We start from the raw sequence: 25,869 nt of genomic DNA on the forward strand, positions 1-25,869 counted from the left end.
GGTTCTGACGGTGGTTGTACCACCCACCTTAGATCACAGGATATTTTAGTGAGTGGTGGTCACTGGTCAGAGTGTGCTCCTCACATTATCCCTGATAATAAAAACATGATCCAGCTGACACAGAACCTGAGTCGACACCATAGTCTAGGGGTATTCAAATCTTACCCTACGAGGTCCAGAGTACTGCTGGTTTTCTGTTCCTAATAATTAATTTCACCTAACTGCTGTCCCAGGTCTAAATCAGTCCCTGTTAAGAGGGAATAATGAAAAAAAAGCAGTGGAACTGGCTTCAAGGTCCGTAGAATCTATAGAGACACGGATACTACTCTTTCAGTTGTTCACTGAGCCCTCATTGTGTGTGTGACCTACATTTGATGGAATAGTCTTTAGGAACTTACAATGAATTTGACACAGACCAAATAGGTTTTTTTGTGTGTTTACCATTCCTGCCTCAAGTGTAATGATGACAGTGCCCACTGTGGGGCAGCACTGACTTACTGTCTGACAACAAGGCAAGACAACAAGGCAACCGGTGACAGAGGATGGAATGGTGCTTGTCTATGTTGATGGTACAAACCAAGCATATCACATCAAGTATGAGGAGATTCTTCCAATTCAATATTTATTTGATAGCACAGTCTCAATTCACACAATATAGTTTTTTAAATTTATTTTTATTTTTTATTTTTATACAAACAGTGAAACCACACAAACTACACAATCTACCTTTTTTGTGACTGTATGAATGATGCCTTAAACTAAAGAGAGATATTCTATTCAAAACATTGTTTGGCTATTTGCCCATTAAATGCTCTGACCTTTGTTTTTACTTGTGCTCTTCCAGGATAGTTTTTTCTTCCATAGACTAAATCAAAGAAAGTATCATTCCAGAGCAGCGGCAATAACCCTTAATGGGAGTTGTGATTTTTCTCTTGTTGATGGTCTCTGATGTGAACCCATCCTTCCATCCATTTTCTTGTGGCTGGATTTGAGAAGCCAGCAACCTCTCAAATGTTTTGGGACATCTTCAGAGAGAAGGCTTCATCTATAAAACCTGTCACCATTGCATTGGGTATCAACATACAGTACCAGTCAAAAGTTTGGACACACCTACTCATTCAAGGGTTTTACTTTATTTTGACTATTTTCTACATTGTACAATAATAGTGAAGACACCAAAACTATGAAATAACACATATGGAATCATGTAGTAACCAAAAAAGTGATAAACAAACCATGAAGGCCTGATTCACACAATCTCCCCTGAACAGTTGATGTTGAGATGTGTCTGTTACTTGAACTCTGTGAAGCATTTATTTGGGCTGCAATCTGAGGTGCAGTTAAATCTAATTAATTTATCCTCTGCAGCAGAGCTAACTCTGGGTCTTCCTTTCTTGTGGCGGTCCTCATGAGAGCCAGTTTCATCATAGCCCTTGATGGTTTTTGCGACTGCACTTGAAGAAACTTTCGAAGTTCTTGAATTTTTTCTGGATTGACTGACCTTCATGTCTTAAAGTAATGATAGACTGTCGTTTCTCTTTACTTATTTGAGCTGTTCTTACCATAATATGGACTTGGTCTTTTACCTAATAGGGCTATCTTCTCCCTACCTTGTCCCAACACAACTGATTGGCTCAAACGCATTAAGCAGGAAAGAAATTCCACAAATTAACTTTTGACAAGGCACACCTGTTAATTGAAATGCATTCCAGGTGACTACCTCATGAAGCTGGTTGAGAGAATGCCAAGAGTGTGCAAAGCTGTCATCAAGGCAAAGGGTGGCTACTTTTAAGAAGTTCACATCTCAAATATATTTTGATTTGTTTAACACTTTTTTGGTTACTACATGATTCCATATGTGTTATTTCCTAGTTTTGATGTCTTCACTATTATTCTACAATGTAGAAAATAGTAAAAATAAAGAAAAATCCTTGAATGAGTAGGTGTGTCCAAACTTTTGAATGGTACTGTATGTACAGAGGTGTCGTGAGAAATTCAAAAGTGTGTTTAAAAGTTGGATATTCAGGGGCTAGTCATCTTTCTTCTTATTCACAATGTTGTTGGAAATCCAGTTCATGCCGTCCTGTGAGAACAAATACATCACATATACACATTAACTATTCCAAGCTACAAAAATTACAAAGCAATCAAAGCGTACACCGGTTGTAAATGCATACAGTACTGTGTTACGTATGTAACAGGACATCAGGCCTGACCTCCTGACCTCAGGGGCAGACCATAATCTGGAGCTTTACACGGCATCTGTGTTGTGTCATGACAATGAGGCAAAACATTTGTCGGCCCCCCACTAGTTGGTTTTCGCTCTTAATTTCCCCCCTACTGAGATGTTGCCCTGACAACCCTACTGGAAACTGTAATGACAGAATCTGCTACACAGTATGTGAAACGATCTGAAAAGATTAGGAAAAGATCCTACTAATCCTACTATGTTCTGAAAAGATCCTGCTAATGACATGGTTGCCAGCAGAGAATAACTTCTGATTCCCCTGTGGGCTCTCAATTATTTTACTACATGAACAGCGTGAGAAGAGGATCTTTTCTGCAGTGCAGACAGGTTGCACTCCCCCTCCTGTACCACATGGAGAGGAATAGAACATGAACACCCACTGAACTGACACTGGATGATGCCTTTAATATCTGTCTTGTAAATCCTAGAGGATGGTACAGTACTGTTGTTATTTTATATTGTGATATGGTGTCCATCTAACTTCATAAAACGGGTATGATTTGTCCTATTTTGAGAGAGATGTTGTGGCCTACCTGTACACCCTCTCCAGAGACAGCTGAGCAGGCCTGGATCTGCCACGCCCGGTCGCGGTATGTGTGCAGGTTCAGGCCCTCTGCGATCTCGCTGGCGGGCGAGGCCGTGGCCAGGTCCTGCTTGTTGGCAAAGATGAGCACCGGAACCCCCTTCAGGTTCTCCTCATCAATCAGCTCTGATAGCTCCTGAGGGATCAAAGGACCAGCAGTGTTATCTAACTCAGAGACTAACAGAGTCTTGGGGACTACATCTCTGTGTTGTCAGCACTTAAAGGTTTGCATGTCCACTGTTAATATGCTAAGCTTACTGTTAATGTTAACGCTTGGAACAGAGTATAACAGCTATTTCAGTTGGCCTCACCAGTCCTGTTTCTTCAAACCGCTTCTTGTCTGTACTGTCTATGACATATATCTGGAGGAAAGAGAAAAAATAAATATTGAATCAAAGGTGGACATTTATCATCTTGTAACACTAATAAGATCGATTCTCTATTCGGTTTCTAGCTTTTATTGAGATTGAAGATTCTGAAGTAAACTAATGGCCAGTTTTTTCCTCAACCAATAGAACAGGATGTAGTATAAATCTAAACTGTAGTAAATGGAATCTATTTTACTCTCTGAAACAGATTATAGATATAATATGACAAAATGAAATGAGAAAAGGGCAAACATAATTTACACACCAACAAATCTGTGTTTTCCAGATATTTCTTCCAGAAGGGCCGGATCTTCCTCTGTCCTCCGATGTCCCACACGTTCAGTTTCATTCCGTGAGATGTGAGACTCTTAATGTTGAAGCCCTTTTGGATCAATGGAGAAGCAGAATTCATTGAGGTAACACAGTTTAGCAGAACACAGCCTTAATCTGTTACTAGTGGCTCTAAATAAGCATTTATTTATAATGTTATTTTATTAGAAACAAATCCTGACATGACCAGATAGACAGGTACAATGACATAAACCTTGACCCTCGATTTCTTACCTGGACCTTACAAGATGTGTGTCGCACCCTCTCTGACTTTATGGTTAAGTAATCTTCAACCCCCGGATTAAAGTCTCAGCATCTATTCTTAGTCTAGCTAAATGTATCATTGTCAATGTGCTATTTTCTGCGACAGAGGGACTGCACAAACCAACCGGCTGTGATGCTTTGCTACCAGATAACATGGTATAAAGAAGAACAAGTCAAGCATCACTACTGTGGTGTTTTAGAGACACATGACCGTCTTATTCGATGTGTTAAAGTCCACATTGGAGGATACTACTTCCAGAACCCCCTAGCGTTTGACCTGGAGTGACCTGACCCTGGTAGAGTCATCTAAGACATTGATATGATCAGAGATCAGATTTTGAATCAGCAGGTAAAGAAATGCTTCCATTGAGTAAGTGCCATCACGTGGAAGCCTTGGGCAACAACCTGAGGAAGGAAGTGTCACAGGGTTGTCATTACAAAACTACATGGCCTGCTTATGTAAGTTTAGAGCAGGTCAGGATCGGATCTGACCTGTGTGGGAGTAATGGTGTTGACATCCTCGGATGATAGCTGTTTTAGCAGTGTTGTCTTGCCAGCGTTGTCTAGACCCAGGAGGACTATCCGAAGTTCCTGTTCTGTGGTTCCCTTTAATTTCTGCAGGACCGAAAAGAACCCCTGAGAGAAACGAGATAGAACAGGATATTACAAACAGACACAGAAAGCAATTAGGAAGCTTGTAAGGGACTACTATGTAGTTTATTAGCTGAGTGTCAACTCATCAGTTAGCTTCTTATTGAAAAGGGAAAACAATCTGTCCCTTAAACACGCTTTAGGACTCATCAAGATGTGCATTCCCATCAAACTCAAAGATCAGCAGAAGGTAGCAAGTGGGATTACCTTTTGAACTTCTCCCATGTTGAATGATGTGCTTCAGAAGGCAGGAAAGAGGAAAGGTAAGAGACAAATCCTCATTCTTTGGTGAATCTTCAGAGGTGAGCACAGTGTTGTCCAGGCAGGTACTCTGTAAATAGGCCTACAGATAGATCCTTGGTCCCCTTTACGTCCGTTTGAAGCGTCCAGAGCCGGTTGGAGTCATCTCCTGCTTGGCCTCCCCCAGCAGCTCTCCCTCAGGAGGAGGAGGTGGGGGCCAGGGAAGGATTAGGGGGCCACAATTAGCCCTCCCTGTTGTGCACGCCATTACTCCGCCCCCATTGGCTTCTGCCCCTCCCTTGCCCTTCCAGTTCCTCCATTCCATGCATTAAAGACTTTACCTGGATTATCCTCCCCACCACCTGTTACAGGACACACAGGGCTCTCCATCACTCTGAACCACCACCTGTTACAGGACACCCAGGGCTCTCCATCACTCTGAACCACCACCTGTTACAGGACACCCAGGGCTCTCCATCACTCTGAACCACCACCTGTTACAGGACACCCAGGGCTCTCCATCACTCTGAACCACCACCTGTTACAGGACACCCAGGGTTCTCCATCACTCTGAACCACCACCTGTTACAGGACACCCAGGGCTCTCCATCACTCTGAACCACCATCTGTTACTCAACGCCCAGGGTTCTCCATCACTCTGCTGGAAGAAGGAAAATATCAGCCTTCTTTTGCTTTTATCTGGTCTCTGCCCATTATCCTCCAAGTCCTCATCGTTCTCCATAATTTGCGTTCCTTAAAAATCTTGATTTACTGGACATCTGTTTCAATGTTTCAAACATTGTTTCGGTGTTTTCCTTACGTAAGACAATAAAAAAATATATATGTGGAGTCAGAGTGACATACCATATGACCATTCATTCATTGGTGGCCAAAACCTTTTGAGTTCGTAGAGCATGGCGTTTGCAACGCCAGGGTTGTGGGTTCGATTCCCACGGGGGGGTATGAAAAAAAATTAGTAATGTATGCACTAACTGTAAGTCGCTCTGGATAAGAGCGTCTGCTAAATGACTCAAATGTAAATGTAAATGATTCCTCTGAGTCATGCTCAGACAGCTGGAGAACAGTGGAGGCTGCTGAAGAGAGGAACTATGAATTGAGAAAGAGCCCCAGAGATATATCATTAATCTGTAGAGGAAGGTAGAAAGATAAGGTGAAGAATTGGAAAGTATTTTATCAACTTGTATATCACTTAAAGAAACGTGAATCAAAGGGGGACATTTAGAAAAATTATGCCAAGGTTGTGCAAAGCTGTCAACAAGGCAAAGGGTGGCTATTTGAAGAATCTCAAATATAAAATATACAGTGGGGGAAAAAAGTATTTAGTCAGCCACCAATTGTGCAAGTTCTCCCACTTAAAAAGATGAGAGAGGCCTGTAATTTTCATCATATGTACGCGTCAAATATGACAGACAAATTGAGGAAAAAAAATCCAGAAAATCACATTGTAGGATTTTTAATGAATTTATTTGCAAATTATGGTGGAAAATAAGTATTTGGTCACCTACAAACAAGCAAGATTTCTGGCTCTCACAGACCTGTAACTTCTTCTTTAAGAGGCTCCTCTGTCCTCCACTCGTTACCTGCATTAATGGCACCTGTTTGAACTTGTTATCAGTATAAAAGACACCTGTCCACAACCTCAAACAGTCACACTCCAAACTCCACTATGGTCAAGACCAAAGAGCTGTCAAAGGACACCAGAAACAAAATTGTAGACCTGCACCAGGCTGGGAAGACTGAATCTGCAATAGGTAAGCAGCTTGGTTTGAAGAAATCAACTGTGGGAGCAATTATTAGGAAATGGAAGACATACAAGACCACTGATAATCTCCCTCGATCTGGGGCTCCACGCAAGATCTCACCCCGTGGGGTCAAAATGATCACAAGAACGGTGATCAAAAATCCCAGAACCACACGGGGGGACCTAGTGAATGACCTGCAGAGAGCTGGGACCAAAGTAACAAAGCCTACCATCAGTAACACACTACGCCGCCAGGGACTCAAATCCTGCAGTGCAAGACGTGTCCCCCTGCTTAAGCCAGTACATGTCCAGGCCCGTCTGAAGTTTGCTAGAGTGCATTTGGATGATCCAGAAGAGGATTGGGAGAATGTCATATGGTCAGATGAAACCAAAATAGAACTTTTTGGTAAAAACTCTACTCGTCGTGTTTGGAGGACAAAGAATGCTGAGTTGCATCCAAAGAACACCATACCTACTGTGAAGCATGGGGTTACCTACTGTGAAGCAAGGGACCAGGACGACTGATCCGTGTAAAGGAAAGAATGAATGGGCCCATGTATCGTGAGATTTTGAGTGAAAACCTCCTTCCATCAGCAAGGGCATTGAAGATGAAACGTGGCTGGGTCTTTCAGCATGACAATTATCCCAAACACACCGCCCGGGCAACGAAGGAGTGGCTTCGTAAGAAGCATTTCAAGGTCCTGGAGTGGCCTAGCCAGTCTCCAGATCTCAACCCCATAGAAAATCTTTGGAGGGAGTTGAAAGTCCGTGTTGCCCAGCGACAGCCCCAAAACATCACTGCTCTAGAGGAGATCTGCATGGAGGAATGGGCCAAAATACCAGCAACAGTGTGTGAAAACCTTGTGAAGACTTACAGAAAACGTTTGACCTGTGTCATTGCCAACAAAGGGTATATAACAAATTATTGAGAAACTTTTTGTTATTGACCAAATACTTATTTTCCACCATAATTTGCAAATAAATTCATAAAAAATCCTACAATGTGATTTTCTGGATTTTTTTTTCTCATTTTGTCTGTCATAGTTGACGTGTACCTATGATGAAAATTACAGGCCTCTCTCATCTTTTTAAGTGGGAGAACTTGCACAATTGGTGGCTGACTAAATACTTTTTTTCCCCACTGTATTTTGATTTGTTTAACACTTTTTTGGTTACTACATGATTCCATATGTGTTATTTCATAGTTTCATGTCTTCACTATTATTCTACAATGTAAAAATAGTAAAAATAAAGAAAAACCCTTGAATGAGTAGGTGTGTCCAAACTTTTGACTGGTACTGTATATCACGTAAAGAAACGTGTGTGAACTGTGCACATGTTTCTTGACAGGGGTCTAACAACAAGCCCAATAACTCTCAATGGAGATAAAGAAATACATTTGGTAGAATTCTCAATCAAGTGTTCAGGTAGGTAGGTGTGTTGAGCTCTACACTGCTGCTGTCAATCTTGGATGCTAACGTATGTGGACACAGTGATGCGTAAAGGGTTCTCACTAGATGACCAAGCTGCAAAGTCAAATCGGCAATATCGTAAAAATGTATGAAAATAAAATGTGCTTTTTGGTCTTAATTAAAGGTTATGGGTAGGCATAAGGTTAACAGTGTGGTTAATGTTAGGGTTAAGGTTAAGGTCAGGGTAAGGTTTAAAATCAGTAATCAGCTTTTAAGAAGAGAAATTGAAGAAATAAGTGGGATTTCCGACTTTTCAACTTGTCCAGGTAGTCACGACCCATGTAAAGGTTACCTCATTTACAATAGAACCACCTGGTGGAAGCTGTGGGACGCATGGCCATGTATAAATTTAGATTGAGTGGTGAAGGGCCCGGGGGATCAACTTTTGCCACTCAGACACATTGATTTACCTAATTTGTACAATGCACTCCAGGATATGTCAGAATCTATGAAATACTCAGTGATTGTTTGTGAATAATATCAAGGGAAATCCGGTCAGAGTCAAGCTGGGGTTCTTTAATCACCATCAGATGATTATATTTGACATCATGGACGTTTGTGTGAGGACAATAGAACATAGGTCCAACCAATCTTCAAGTCTTTCTGAGTCTCTCCATTGGGTTTCGTGTTTTGGAGTAAAAATAGCTTTCTGAAAGAGTTTCAAATTTGAAAGAATCACAACTTCATTTGACCCTCAGATTACCTTTACTCAAGAATTAGAAGCTTGGCTGTCCTCTTCTTCCCAGTACAAAAGCCTGCAGTTCCCTGGTCTGGGTCTATTATAAACCAGTTCCCTGGTCTATTATAAACCAGTTCCCTGGTCTGGGTCTATTATAAACCAAGTAGGGTAGTCTTTGTTCACTGTCGTCTAAAAGGGGACAGAGGTACAATAAAGCCAGTCTGGGCTGTCCCCCTTAGTTATGTCACTGTAATCTTTCTCAAATTGATTTTGCTCCTGCAGTGATCGTCGCGAGTGACATCATCCCCTCCTGTATAGCTGCAGAAGGAGACAGTCTCCAGTATTAACGAGCCAACCCTGAGCAACAGCTGAACCAGACTGTCAGACGCTCTTATCCAGAGCAACATTAGTGAGTGCATACATTTTCTTACTTTTTCGTACTGGTCCCCGTGGGAATCGAACCCACAACCCAGGCGGATTGCTACAGTTTACACAATGCAGTCCAGCACAAATGCCTGTTAAATGACCGTACATTATGTGATAGACAGTCAAAAAAAGATTGTCCATTATTTTGGAATCATGTCAGACTTTCGAGAAAGTAACCCTGACTAAATCTATAGCAGCCCTACCAACCACGCTGGCTATTATGCCTGTTTGGCCTCCTTACTTACTCACTGCAATACAAATACCTAGGCTGCTAAGAAGAAAGGGTGTTGTCAAGGTAATCCTAGTTGTGGCTACATCTCAGTCTCGTAGCCTGATGCCTCTAGGCTCCGTCTCAAATGGCACCCTATTCCCTATATAGTGCACTACTTTTTGACCAAAGGTAGTGCACTATATACGGAATAGGGTGCCATTTGGGACCCGATCTTGAGTGAGAGCTGAGAGCTCTGATAGTGCATGTCTGACTCAGTCTGGTTTGAGTTCCAGTCTGCTCCAGTGGTGGTCAGTTCAAAGCTGTATTGCTGCTGATGCATTGAGTGACAGGATAAAGCTACACAAGGAGAAAAGGGGTTGGGAGATTATTCTGATGATGTCATAAACTACTGACACCATTTGTGTTTTAAACTTCCATTGCACCTGGAATCTCTTTGCTTTTCTATTGCCGATAAACTCTACTCTATCCCAAAACAAAACATTTCTCTAGACAAATTTAAAGCAAATCATCTCTGTGTTTGGTTTTAGTATTTGGTCCTCGTCCACCCATGAATCATCTCGCCATGAGTCAGATTCGTCTGACGCATATTCCAACACTTATCCACCAGTATTATTCGGTATGCATGATGCCAGCCCTGCAAGCTGACACTCATATTTTCTCCTCAGTTCCTCTCAGTATGACTGAGCCACAGGCAGATCTAACGTTTAGGTAACTGCAAATAATTAAATGTTACAGCGAATAGTGTCATATAGAGTATATTACACAAGGATGGATGTCAATCTTATTTTCTTGAATGAAGGAATAAAAACACGGTACTCACAGCACAGCTCTATACAGTGTCGAAATGTCTAAATGACAATATGGGCATGTGGGCTGGTTTATGTTAAAATGGGTTATGAGTGGGTTACATGTGGGCTGGTTTATGCTAAAATGGGATATGAGTGGGTTACATGTGGGCTGGTTTATGTTAAAATGGGTTATGAGTGGGTTACATGTGGGCTGGTTTATGTTAAAATGGGTTATGAGTGGGTTACATGTGGGCTGGTTTAGGTTAAAATGGGATATGAGTGGGTTACATGTGGGCTGGTTTATGTTAAAATGGGATATGAGTGGGTTACATGTGGGCTGGTTTATGTTTAAATGGGATATGAGTGGGTTACATGTGGGCTGGTTTATGTTAAAATGGGTTATGAGTGGGTTACATGTGGGCTGGTTTATGTTAAAATGGGTTATGAGTGGGTTACATGTGGGCTGGTTTAGGTTAAAATGGGATATGAGTGGGTTACATGTGGGCTGGTTTATGTTAAAATGGGATATGAGTGGGTTACATGTGGGCTGGTTTATGTTTAAATGGGATATGAGTGGGTTACATCTGGGCTCTGGGCTGGTTTATGTTAAAATGGGATATGAGTGGGTTACATGTGGGCTGGTTTATGCTAAAATGGGATATGAGTGGGTTACATGTGGGCTGGTTTATGTTAAAATGGGTTATGAGTGGGTTACATGTGGGCTGGTTTATGTTAAAATGGGTTATGAGTGGGTTACATGTGGGCTGGTTTAGGTTAAAATGGGATATGAGTGGGTTACATGTGGGCTGGTTTATGTTAAAATGGGATATGAGTGGGTTACATGTGGGCTGGTTTATGTTTAAATGGGATATGAGTGGGTTACATCTGGGCTCTGGGCTGGTTTATGTTAAAATGGGATATGAGTGGGTTACATGTGGGCTGGTTTATGTTTAAATGGGATATGAGTGGGTTACATGTCTCTGATCAGATTTCCCAGCTACCCTTGGGTTGTTATCGAAGTGACGTGATTTTTCCATTTGTTCCATATCTGATCAATGATGGATTGTTTTGAACTTATCCTATACAGAAAACAAAGATGTTCAAAGAGTTCACCAAAGGTTTCTCTCACTTTGCCCTGAGAACTTCTCTCCGACAGAGACTTGGAAGATGCAAAACTGAGACCAGCATCAAACCACTGAATATCACAAGGGTAAACCTATTCTAAAATTAACTGATAGATATTCATTTATCAACTAATTATGAACTAATATCAGACTTAATCTGAGCTGTGGTTTATGGTAGTGACGACGTTTGTTTAGCCACTTACGGTAGGTGGCAGTTTCTCATGGTTTACTGTCTAGTGAAAATCTCACATTTAAAAGTTCATATTCTGTTAACTCATATCCAAATAATGTTGTTGACTCATCCTATATTAGTATTTGTGGCCAAAGCATACATTTGAATAAACACACTTCAAAAACCCCACCTCAAACTTGTATCTCAAACAGACCGTTTCAAAAATGCTTGCTATTTCCTCATAGAGGATGATGTCATGGAGGATGAGCCGGCCAATCAGTGGTCTACTCGTATGAATTTTTTTTATGACCGGTATTTGCCCACATCATTCTGTTGTTGGGGTACACCAACACCATTCCAACACAGAAAATCTGCTTTTTAATATACTTAATTACAGTTTTTTGGAAGGAAAACTATTTCACTCATATTGTCATTAATTATAGGTCATATTTCATAGAAATCTGGAAACACTGGACAGTTTGACATACTGTATGACCAACATTTGTCCAAGAAAACTCAGATACAGTGCCTTGCAACATGTAATTTAAATGGATTTTAATTTGGATTTACACAAAATAGTTCAAAATGGTGAAGTGAAATTTCTAAAATTTCTAAAAAATAAATTAAGGAAAAGTGGTGCGTGCATATGTATTCACCCCCTTTGTGACTTGTGTTGCTGGGCCAGAGACAGTGTTATATTTTATTGTCACATACACCGGATAGGTGCAGTGAAATGTGTTGTTTTTGCATGCTCTACCAACTGAGCTACAGGGGACAATACAGCCTTCAGCAGCCCAGTACAGCCTTCAGCAACCCAATACAGCCTTCAGCAACCCAGTACAGCCTTCAGCAGCCCAGTACAGCCTTCAGCAACCCAGTACAGCCTTCAGCAACCCAATACAGCCTTCAGCAACCCAATACAGCATTCAGCAACCCAATACAGCCTTCAGCAGCCCAATACAGCCTTCAGCAGCCCAATACAGCCTTCAGCAGCCCAGTACAGCCTTCAGCAACCCAATACAGCCTTCAGCAACCCAATACAGCCTTCAGCAACCCAGTACAGCCTTCAGCAGCCCAATACAGCCTTCAGCAGCCCAGTAAAGCCTTCAGCAACCCAGTACAGCCTTCAGCAGCCCAATACAGCCTTCAGCAGCCCAGTACAGCCTTCAGCAGCCCAGTACAGCCTTCAGAAACCCAATACAGCCTTCAGCAACCCAATACAACCTTCAGCAACCCAATACAGCCTTCAGCAACCCAATACAGCCTTCAGCAACCCAGTACAGCCTTCAGCAGCCCAATACAGCCTTCAGCAGCCCAGTAAAGCCTTCAGCAACCCAGTACAGCCTTCAGCAGCCCAATACAGCCTTCAGCAGCCCAGTACAGCCTTCAGCAGCCCAATACAGCCTTCAGCAGCCCAGTACAGCCTTCAGCAACCCAATACAGCCTTCAGCAACCCAGTACAGCCTTCAGCAGCCCAGTACAGCCTTCAGCAACCCAGTACAGCCTTCAGCAACCCAATACAGCCTTCAGCAACCCAATACAGCATTCAGCAACCCAATACAGCCTTCAGCAGCCCAATACAGCCTTCAGCAGCCCAATACAGCCTTCAGCAGCCCAGTACAGCCTTCAGCAACCCAATACAGCCTTCAGCAACCCAATACAGCCTTCAGCAACCCAGTACAGCCTTCAGCAGCCCAATACAGCCTTCAGCAGCCCAGTAAAGCCTTCAGTAACCCAGTACAGCCTTCAGCAGCCCAATACAGCCTTCAGCAGCCCAGTACAGCCTTCAGAAGCCCAGTACAGCCTTCAGAAACCCAATACAGCCTTCAGCAACCCAATACAACCTTCAGCAACCCAATACAGCCTTCAGCAGCCCAATACAGCCTTCAGCAACCCAATACAGCCTTCAGCAGCCCAATACAGCCTTCAGCAACCCAATACAGCCTTCAGCAGCCCAATATAGCCTTCAGCAACCCAATACAGCCTTCAGCAACCCAATACAGCCTTCAGCAACCCAATACAGCCTTCAGCAGCCCAGTACAGCCTTCAGCAAGCCCCTAAATAAGATCTGGTGCAACCAATTACCTTAAGAAGTCACATAATCAGTTAAATAAAGTCCACCTGTGTGCAATCTAAGTCTCACATGATCTGTTACATGATCTCAGTATATATACACCTTTTCTGAAAGGCCCCAGAGTCTGCAACACCACTAAGCAAGGGACACCACCAAGCAAGCGGCACCATGAAGACCAAGGAGCTCTCCAAACAGGACAGGGACAAAGCTGTGGAGAAGTACAGATCAGGGTTGGGTTATAAAAAAATATCAGAAACTTTGAACATCCCACGGAGCACCATTAAATCCATTATTTAAAAATGGAAAGAATATGGCACCACAACAAACCTGCCAAGAGAGGGCCGCCCACCAAAACTCACGGACCAGGCAAGGAAGGCATTAATCAGAGAGGCAACAAAGAGACCAAAGACAACCCTGAAGGAGCTGCAAAGCTCCACAGCGGCGATTGGAGTATCTGTCCATAGGACCACTTTAAGCCGTACACTCCACAGAGCTGGGCTTTACGGAATAGTGGCCAGAAAAAAAGCCATTGCTTAAAGAAATAAATAAGTAAACACGTTTGGTGTTCGCCAAAAGGCATGTGGGAGACTCCCCAAACATATGGAAGAAGGTACTCTGGTCAGATGAGACTAAAATGGAGCTTTTTGGCCATCAAGGAAAACGCTATATCTGGCGCAAACCCAACACATCTCATCACCCGGAGAACACCATCCCCACAGTGAAGCATGGTGGTGGCAGCATCATGCTGTGGGGATGTTTTTCATCAGCAGGGACTGGGAAACTGGTCAGAATTGAAGGAATGATGGTTGGCGCTAAATACAGGGATTTTCTTGAGGGAAACCTGTTTCAGTCTTCCAGAGATTTGAGACTGGGACGGAGGTTCACCTTCCAGCAGGACAATGACCCTAAGCATACTGCTAAAGCAACACTTGAGTGGTTTAAAGGGAAACATTTAAATGTCTTGGAATGGCCTAGTCAAAGCCCAGACCTCAATCCAATTGAGAATCTGTGGTATGACTTCAAGATTTCTGTACACCAGCGGAACCCATCCAACTTGAAGGAGCTGGAGCAGTTTTGATGACACACAGCTGTACATTTCAATGAAGCATGGTGAAGCCCCAAAATTGCCCTCGCTAGAAGCCTGTGTTTCAGACATAAGGAAGTGGATGGCTGAAAACTTTTTACTTTTAAACTCGGACAAAACAGAGATGCTTGTTCTAGGTCCCAAGAAACAAAGAGATCTTCTGTTAAATCTGACAATTCATCTTGATGGTTGTAAAGTCGTCTCAAATAAAACTGTGAAGGACCTAGGCGTTACTCTTGACCCTGATCTCTCTTTTGACGAACATATCAAGACTGTTTCAAGGACAGCTTTTTTCCATCTACGTAACATTGCAAAAATCAGAAATTTTCTGTCCAAAAATGATGCAGAAAAATTAATCCATGCATTTGTTACTTCTAGATTAGACTACTGCAATGCTCTATTTTCCGGCTACCCGGATAAAGCACTAAATAAACTTCAGTTAGTGCTAAATACGGCTGCTAGAATCCTGACTAGAACCAAGAAATTTGATCATATTACTCCAGTGCTAGCTTCCCTACACTGGCTTCCTGTTAAGGCAAGGGCTGATTTCAAGGTTTTACTGTTAACCTATAAAGCGTTACATGGGCTTGCTCCTACCTATCTTTCCGAGTTGGTCCTGCCGTACATACCAATACGTACGCTACGGTCACAAGACGCAGGCCTCCTAATTGTCCCTAGAATTTCTAAGCAAACAGCGGGAGGCAGGGCTTTCTCCTATAGATCTCCATTTTTATGGAACAGTCTGCCTACCCATGTGAGAGACGCAGACTCGGTCTCAACCTTTAAGTCTTTACTGAAGACTTATCTCTTCAGTAGGTCATATGATTGAGTGTAGTCTGGCCCAGGAGTGTGAAGGTGAACGGAAAGGCTGGAGCAACGAACAGCCCTTGCTGTCTCTGCCAGGCCGGTTCCCCTCTCCACTGGGGTTCTCTGCCTCTAACCCTGTTGCAGGGGCTGAGTCACTGGCCTGCTGGTGCTCTTTCATGCCGTCCCTGGGAGGGGTGCGTCACTTGAGTGGGTTGAGTTACTGACGTGATCTTCCTGTCTGGGTTGGCGCCCCCCCCCCCCCTTGGTTTGTGCTGTGGTGGAGACCTCTGTGGGCTATACTCGGCCTTGTCTCAGGATTGTAAGTTGGTGGTTGGGGATATCCCTCTAGTGGTGCGGGGGCTGTGCTTTGGCGGAGTGGGTGGGGTTATATCCTTCCTGTTTGGCCCTGTCCGGGGGTTTCTTCGGATGGGGCCACAGTGTCTCCGGACCGCTCCTGTCTCAGCCTCCAGTATTTATGCTGCAGTAGTTTATGTGTCGGGGGGCTGGGGTTAGTTGGTTATACCTGGAGTACTTCTCCTGTCTTATCCAGTGTCCTGTGTGAATTTAAGTATGCTCTCTCTAATTCTCTCGTTCTCTCTTTCTCTCTGAGAACCTGAGCCCTAGGACCATACGTCAGGACTACCGGGCATGATGACACCCTGCTGCCCCCAGTCCGCCTGGCCTTGCTGCTATTCCAGTTTCAACTGTTCTGCCTGCGGCTACGAAACCCCTACCTGTCCCAGACCTGCTGTTTTCAACTCTAAATGATCGGCTATGAAAAGCCAACTGAGAGACCTGAGCCCTAGGACCATACGTCGGGACTACCGGCCGTGGTGACTCCTTGCTATCCCCAGTCCGCCTGGCCTTGCTGCTATTCCAGTTTAAACTGTTCTGCCTGCGGTTATGGAACCCCTACCTGTCCCAGACCTGCTGTTTTAAACTCTAATGATCGGCTATGAAAAGCCAACTGAGATTTATTCCTGATTATTATTTGACCATGCTTGTCACTTATGAACATTTTTGAACATCTTGGCATGGTTCTGTTATAATCTCCACCCGGCACAGCCAGAAGAGGACTGGCCACCCCTCATAGCCTGGTTCCTCTCTAGGTTTCTTCCTAGGTTTTGCCTTTCTAGGGAGTTTTTCCTAGCCACCGTGCTTCTACACCTGCATTACTAGCTGTTTGGGGTTTTAGGCTGGGTTTCTGTACAGCACTTCGAGATATTAGCTGATGTAAGAAGGGCTATATAAAATAAAATTGATTGATTGATTGATTGATTTGCCTTGAAGAATGGGCATAAATCCCAGTGGCTAGATGTGCCAAGCTTATAGAGACATACCCCAAGAGACTTGCAACTGTAATTGCTGCAAAAGGTGGCTCTACAAGTTTTCAGTTTTTTTGTCTTATTTCTTGTTTGTTTCACAATAAAACATATTTTGCATCTTCAAAGTGGTAGGCATGTTGTGTAAATGAAATGATACAAACCCCCAAAAAATCCATTTTAATTCCAGGTTGTAAGGCAACAAAATAGGAAAAATGCCAAGGGAGGTGAATACTTTTGCCAGCCACTGTACCACAAACTATTTCCAAGCTGTGTGTTCTTCTGTGTATTCATTTCATGTTTTGCTGTATGCTATTGCGTCTGCATGAATAAGAATAATATTGCTTCAGACAGGGGGCAAAAGGAGACATAGGTTTGTGTAGGGTGCACACACATCATCTTGTGGTCTTGTTGCTATGGCAACACTTCCTTGTCATGTTGCTATGGCAATACTTTCTGTGTAGTTAGGAAGTGGCAGTCAGTGCAAAGCAAGTAGGTTCAGAGAAGAACACTACCGGAACCCTTCTTCAGTGATCTATCAATGTCTCTTTTGGAATCTTTTAATGAACTGAAGCAATAGGGTCTGCTAAAGATCACAGGTTTTATGCCAACAACAAATATTTTACTTTATATATTAAATCATTGTGTTTCTGATTGTTGTTTCCCAAAGCAGATGTATTCACTGGTTTATGTCTGTGCTTACAGGGTCTGACAGTATCTGATGGAGGTGAGCTGAAACATGGAGACATATTTAATTTGCTGAACATGTTACACCAGACCACGGTTCTTCTGCTTCCTCCCAGTTATACATATGGATGGCCAGCCTCATCCACCTGTACACACACACACACACACACACACACACACACACACACACACACACACACACACACACACACACACACACACACACACACACACACACACACACACACACACACACAGACACACACACACACACACACACACACACTCTCACACACACACACGCACACACACACACTCTTTCTGCTGAGTGCTCAGAATGGTTGTAGATCATAGCTACATGGGAATCAGTGAATGGCTCTGTAGCACATGGTGTCCTTCTCTCTCAATGTATTTCACTCACATAGGCTAAACAGTGTTTACTGTTTGTCAAAGAGAAAGCATGCACTGTCTATTGGGTTGACATGCCTGTCTGGCTCTGAGGTTCAGGGTTTACCACAATGACTTCTTCCTCAATAGCTGACAGCTATATGTACATTTTCACAATTCTCCAATTTAGACAGTGATAACATTCAAAGTTTTCTTTATTCAAAATCACGTATTTCAAAGTGAAGCATACATTGTCGTTTCTGTATTACATCCAGTACAGCCCTGTTGTTAATGTCTTCAGAGTTGAATGTGGTGCCAGAGGAGCGTGGGGCCAGTGTAGGCCTGTGTTCCAGCAGTAACTCCAGTCTCCCCACCGTGCCCAGTGAGGGAGCCAGTGGTGTGGGGAAGGTGACCAGCTCGGCTGTCAGTCCTGCAGGACCCAACAGGTGCCCTCTACTTCACGGTGAGGGCTCAAACTGACCGTACACATTGTTTTTGTGCTTGTCTGTTTATGGGTCTTGTGTGTTTGTTTCAAGGAGGGCCCATTGTTTTGAAGAGATAAATGACATTGTCAGCCCAACCGTTTAGATTACATCACTTTAGATTACACGTTTTTATCTGAAGTGATCGCTCCTATTTGAAAGCATTTTACTGACTAGGAGACAAAGCAAAGCTCTGCCACAAAGATTGATTGTCAAATTGCCCAAGAAATTAGAAGGAGAAAGAGGCCCACGCATGAGTCACTTAAAAGGCACGAACCGCGTGGGCGTCTGATTTTCTCCTTAGGGGTGGAGGACTTATGGGAAAAGAGATGAGATTTGCCAGTCTGGATTTTGAGGCCTGTGGAGAGTAGAGGGATGTGTGTGTGCTTGACAGAAATATCAGAGTAAACAATATAAGTCAAATATAAAGTAGTGCTAAGGTTTAATTGCAGTTCTCAGACAGAGTCAAATCAGGCTGAAGATGATGCCTGCTGATAATGTATTGTGGCTGCTGGGTAGAAATTGGTGGCAGAAATGTTTTTCTGTTTAAACCGACAGGCTTTCCTGAAGTCGGAGGTCAGTGCTGAGAACATCTTATTTTGGCAGGCATGTGAGAAGTTCCGACAGATCCCAACCAATCAGAAAGAGAAGGTACTTCACAGATTAAAACGGATTTGGAGAGTTTCAAGATGACTCTGTGTGCTATTCTAAGAGGGGTCTCTGTGAGTCAGGGTCTGACCATTATTTCTCTTCTGTCCAGTTGAACCAGGAGGCTCGCTCCTTCTACAACAACGACATCTCAGGCAGTGCCTCCCATCCCATCAACGTAGATGACACAGTCCGCATCGAGGAACGGTCTTGTGAGAAACCCTCACCCTGACATGTATCACAATACCCAACAACAGGTCCACCACCGTGGACACATCATTATAAAGTATATTCAAATGTAATTCCATTTAGCAGACTTTCTAAAGCAACTTACAGTCATGCGTGCATACAATTTTTACGTACGGGTGACCCTGGGAATCGAACCCACAATCCTGGCGTTGCAAGTGCCTTGCTCTGTCAACTGATTCATACAGGACAATATAATCTACTGTACCAAGGCTCACTAGAAAATAATGAAATATTCCTCTATTCCCTTACGGTAGTAAGGCCATTTATTGCTGTGGGAAACACAGTAGGAAAAATAAGAAATGCCCATGAAAACTGAGTTTAGTTACAAAGATGGTTGTGCTGCCTGACTTGACGAGGCTTCTCCTCTGTCTCTCCCTCACTTTAGATCTTCAAGCTGATGAAGTATGACAGCTACATTAACTTCGCTCCCAGCTCTACCAGAGTTGCATGTTGGCCTATGTGGAGGGCAGGCCTCTACCTGAGCTGGGACCCTGCTCGAAAAGCACAGCAAACAGGAAGACTGCTGGGACTGACAGCGCCTATCTCAGTGACAGGCACAAGGCTGACCAGAAACCCCAAAAGGTACTGTACAGTACTGTGAAGCTTGGCTATAATGTTTGTGCATAAACCAACTCATGACTGATTGTTCTTAGAAACCAAAGGTCAAACCAGGAAAGTCTCTTCCTTTGGATGTGGACGAGGGAGCAGAGAAGAAGATTAAAGCTCCACAGAACAAGCTAACCAGAGAGAAACGCCAGGAATAGAGGGGCTTGTGGGGAGGTATAATACAATGGGGATAGCATTGGTTCAGAGTTTACGGTACAGTATATGACGTTTCTGGTACGGTTTCTGGTATATTGAAAAAAGGGTTATTCGGTTGTCCCCATAGGAGAACCCTTTTTGGTTCTGGTTAGAGCCTTTTGGTTTCAGATAGAACCCTCTGTGGAAAGGGTTTTACATGGAATCCAAAAGGGTTCGACCTGGAACCAAAAAGGGTTCTTCAAAGGGTTCTCCTATAGCACCTTTTTTTCTAAGAGTGTATACCTGCAGCTGAATATAATGTACCCCATTCCCTTAGCAGAGCTTGCTGACCATGCTGCAATCTTACAGAGCACAGCCAGGCCGGGGTCTCTCCTCAATGCAGTAGAGGTAAGCACACCACACACCAAGCTCTAACTGTATCACAAAATATGTGCCGACATAATTTCATTTTGAATTAACTTGTGCCTTTCGCCCCCTTTCCCCGCAGCAGTTGGAGAGGGAGCGTTGGCGTGCAGCCCAGCCTGAGACCACGACATACACTTGACACACACATAACATACACACAACATACACATGACACACACATGACACACACACAACACACACATGACATACACATGACAAACACATGACACACACACAACACACACATGACATACACATGACATACACATGACATACACACGACATACACATGACATACACATGACATACACATGACACACACATGACATACACACAACATACACACAACACACACGACACACACATGACATACACATGACATACACACAACACACACATGACACACACATGACATACACATGACATACACAAACACACTAACGACATACACATGACATACACATGACATACACATGACACACACATGACATACACATGACACACACAACACACACACAACATACACATGACACACACACGACATACACATGACATACACATGACATACACATGACATACACATGACATACACATGACATACACATGACATACACACGACATACACATGACATACACATGACACACACGACATACACATGACATACACACGACATACACATGACATACACATGACATACACATGACATACACACAACATACACACAACATACACACAACATACACATGACATACACACAACATACACACAACATACACATGACATACACATGACATACACATGACATACACACAACATACACACAACATACACATGACATACACATGACATACACATGACACACACATGACATACACATGACATACACACAACACACACACAACATACACATGACACACACACGACATACACATGACATACACATTACATACACATGACATACACATGACATACACACAACATACACATGACATACACATGACATACACACAACATACACATGACATACACATGACATACACATGACATACACATGACACACACAGCATACACACAACATACACATGACACACACGACATACACACAACATACACACAACATACACACGACATACACATGACATACACACGACATACACATGATATACACATGATATACACATGACATACACATGACATACACATGACATACACACAACATACACATGACATACACATGACATACACATGACATACACACAACATACACATGACACACATGACATAAACACTACATACACACAACATACACATGACATACACATGACATACACACAACATACACACAACATACACTTGCCATACACATGACATACACACAACATACACATGACATACACATGACATACACACAACATACACACAACATACACATGACATACACATGACATACACATGACATACACATGACATACACACAACACACACACAACATACACATGACACACACAAGACATACACATGACATACACATGACATACACATGACATACACATGACATACACACAACATACACATGACATACACATGACATACACACAACATACACATGACATACACATGACATACACATGACATACAATCGGCTTCCTATTTCGCAACAAAGCCTCCTTCACTCATGCTGCCAAACATGCCCTCGTAAAACTGACTATCCTACCGATCCTTGACTTCGGCGATGTCATTTACAAAATAGCCTCCAACACTCTACTCAGCAAATTGGATGTAGTCTATCACAGTGCCATCCGTTTTGTCTCCAAAGCCCCATACACTACCCACCACTGTGACCTGTACGCTCTTGTTGGCTGGTCCTCACTACATGATCGTCGTCAAACCCACTGGCTCCAGGCCATCTATAAATCACTGCCTGGCAAATCCCCGCCTTATCTTAGCTCATTGGTCACCATAGCAGCACCCACCCGTAGTCTGCACTCCAGCAGGTATATCTCACTGGTCATTCCCAAAGCCAACACCTCCTTTGGCCGCCATTCCTTCCAGTTCTCTGCTGCCAATGACTGGAACGAATTGCAAAAATCTCTGAAGCTGGAGACTCTTATCTCCCTCAATAACTTTAAGCATCAGTTGTCAGAGCACCTTACCGATCACTGCACCTGTACACAGCCCATCTGAAATTAGCCCACCCAACTACCTCATCCCTATATTGTTATTTATTTTGCTCTTTTGCACCCCAGTATCTCTATTTGCACATCATCTCTTGCACATCTAGCATTCCAGTGTTAATACTATTGTAATTATTCTGCACTATAGCCTATTTATTGCCTTACCTCCATAACTTGCTACATTTGCACACACTGTATATATTTTTTCTGTTGTATTTCTGACTTTATGTTTTTTTTTTTTACCCCATATGTAACTCTGTGTTGTTTTTATTGCACTACTTTGCTTTATCTTGGCCAGGTCGCAGTTGTAAATGAGAACCTGTTCTCAACTGGCTTACCTGGTTAAATAAAGGTGAAAAAAATAAAATAATGAAAAAAAAAAAAATAATACACATGACACACACAGCATACACACAACATACACATGACACACACGACATACACAAAACATACACACAACATACACACGACATACACATGACATACACACGACATACACATGACATACACATGACATACACATGACATACACATGACATACACACAACATACACATGACGTACACATGACATACACATGACATACACACATGACACACACAACATACACACTACATACACACAACATACACATGACATACACATGACATACACACAACATACACACAACATACACATGCCATACACATGACATACACACGACATACACATGACACACACGACATACACACAACACACACATGACATACACATGACATACACACAACATACACATGACATACACACGACATACACATGACATACACACAACACACACATGACACACACATGACATACACATGACATACACAAACACACACACGACATACACATGACATACACATGACATACACATGACACACACATGACATACACATGACACACACAACACACACACAACATACACATGACACACACACGACATACACATGACATACATATGACATACACATGACATACACATGACATACACATGACATACACACGACATACACATGACATACACATGACACACACGACATACACATGACATACACACGACATACACATGACATACACATGACATACACATGACATACACATGACATACACACAACATACACACAACATACACATGACATACACACAACATACACACAACATACACATGACATACACATGACATACGCATGACATACACATGACATACACACAACATACACACAACATACACATGACATACACATGACATACACACAACATACACACAACATACACATGACATACACATGACATACACATGACATACACACAACATACACATGACATACACACAACATACACATGACATACACATCAATATCAATTTTCAATTTTATTTTATATAGCCCTTCGTACATCAGCTAATATCTCGAAGTGCTGTACAGAAACCCAGCCTAAAACCCCAAACAGCTAGTAATGCAGGTGTAGAAGCACGGTGGCTAGGAAAAACTCCCTAGAAAGGCCAAAACCTAGGAAGAAACCTAGAGAGGAACCAGGCTATGAGGGGTGGCCAGTCCTCTTCTGGCTGTGCCGGGTGGAGATTATAACAGAACCATGTCAAGATAAATGTACACATGACATACACAACATACACATGACATACACATGACATACACACAACATACACACAACATACACATGACATACACATGACATACACATGACATACACACAACATACACATGACACACACGACATACACACGACATACACACAACATACACGTGACATACACATGACATACACACAACATACACACAACATACACACAACATACACATGACATACACATGACATACACATGACATACACACAACATACACTTGACATACACACAACATACACTTGACATACACATGACACACACGACACACACATGACACACACAACATACACACGACATACACATGACACACACATGACATACAGAACACACAGCAGGAAACAAACTACAGTCAGACATAAGGAGTGCCACCACCTGCCCATAGGAGGACGCTACATGGAATTGTTCATAATAGCCCCTGGAATGAAACGATTGGTTTTACCCAAAATGGGGTCTGTCTGTCACTCAGCTACATCTTAGGTGGAAGAGAGTTTCTATGGTTGATGTACCTGACCTGTTTGTTCTCTTTCTGTTCTCTGGTCCCTCCCTAGAAACCCCTCTCTCTGGATCAGGACAGCTCAGTTCTGAAGGAGCAGCAGGTTTTTCTGGAGCTCAGGGTGACTTTTGCATGTGTGTCCACATCCTGATATTCCATGACTTTTATTATCCTTGAAATGGAAAAGGCGCCATGCTCGATCAACATTAAAAACGTATAAATATTAAAAGCTTGACGTTTCGGCCTTCATCAATGGCCTTCATCAGAACAATGACACAGAGGGATTGGACAAGTAAATGGATCATAGGTCATAGGGAAGACAATCTTATTATCCTGTAATGAAATAAATCAGACAACCAGACAAAATCCTACTGTCGTATCGGGTGAATGGTGGCCATTATTGCTGTCAACAAAGAGTCCGTCTATGCTGCATCGTGTTAGAGGCTTTTATTAAAATCACGAGGTTACAGCATAAATGACAGGTGACATGACACCCGGGGAACGACGCCTCCGAATGGCTGCTCGTTCTGACTTCTTCTTTGTTTAACCCCACTATTTATAAACAATGAAGCTCCCTCTTCTGGCCAATCCCCAGTCTCCCCTGTCTACAAGACACTTCCGGTCTGTTGTATTTGGCGTCACACCCAAAACATTCCCTCTTGATACTAACATAACCACCATTCAATTTCTTCATGAAAAACATTTAACAAAGGCATAATCTTCAGATACGATATTCCCCCCTTCGAGACGAACTAAACGTCTCGAAAACAAACAGAATAGGATTATGACTAGTAACAATTTATCTTATTGAGTATCTTTAACATTAAACCAAAAACATTCTCCAGAGTGTAAATACCTTTCTATGCAATAACTGTTTATGAAATGTGAATACATTACTATGACATATGAACAAATCTCTATGGAGTGTAAGAGCGAAAAACTGTCCGGCAGCCATCTTTTCAGATATCCATCCATCAATCAAGACAGTAAAATTCTCTCACGGTCCCTCTGCCCCAGGCGACCACCTTCGGTACTCCAAATAACCTCATAACCCATGTAAATGCACTTGAAAGTATGATGCAATTAAATACACATGTAAGCCCCTACAAACAAAATCCTATCCAATAAATATCCATTGTAAGGCTGGTCAACCCATTGGACCGTACAATGAAACTCTCCCTTCCTAGCCTCTCTGTCCCTAAACATTCACGAAATAAACAAAAACATCTAAGATCCTCACATGTATTCAATAACATCAAATATCCTTCTACAAAAATTAATCCCTAAGAA

The 25,869-nt window shown here is 42.7% G+C and overlaps 1 protein-coding gene and 1 pseudogene across 2 annotated transcripts; one reads left to right on the plus strand and one right to left on the minus strand.

The window, feature by feature from the left end:
* Nucleotides 1–2,029: 2,029 nt before the first annotated feature.
* On the minus strand, nt 2,030–5,009 carry LOC311099873 (ADP-ribosylation factor-like protein 3; the record flags this gene model as incomplete). Its single annotated transcript, XM_084140596.1, has 7 exons — nt 2,030–2,083; nt 2,782–2,967; nt 3,143–3,193; nt 3,465–3,581; nt 4,286–4,429; nt 4,652–4,682; nt 4,816–5,009. 7 exons carry the CDS (start codon nt 5,007–5,009, stop codon nt 2,030–2,032), a joined length of 777 nt encoding a protein of 258 aa, XP_083996722.1.
* Nucleotides 5,010–17,991: 12,982 nt separating this feature from the next.
* Nucleotides 17,992–24,730, plus strand: LOC311099874 (regulator of G-protein signaling 10-like; annotated as a pseudogene). Its single transcript has 7 exons — nt 17,992–18,163; nt 18,741–18,833; nt 18,943–19,087; nt 19,465–19,661; nt 19,733–19,859; nt 20,158–20,228; nt 24,635–24,730. The product of its transcript is annotated as a regulator of G-protein signaling 10-like (transcript).
* Nucleotides 24,731–25,869: the final 1,139 nt, after the last annotated feature.

This window comes from Coregonus lavaretus, assembly GCF_964263955.1.
Source record: "Coregonus lavaretus genome assembly, chromosome: 24".
NCBI classification, from domain to species: Eukaryota; Metazoa; Chordata; class Actinopteri; order Salmoniformes; family Salmonidae; genus Coregonus; species Coregonus lavaretus.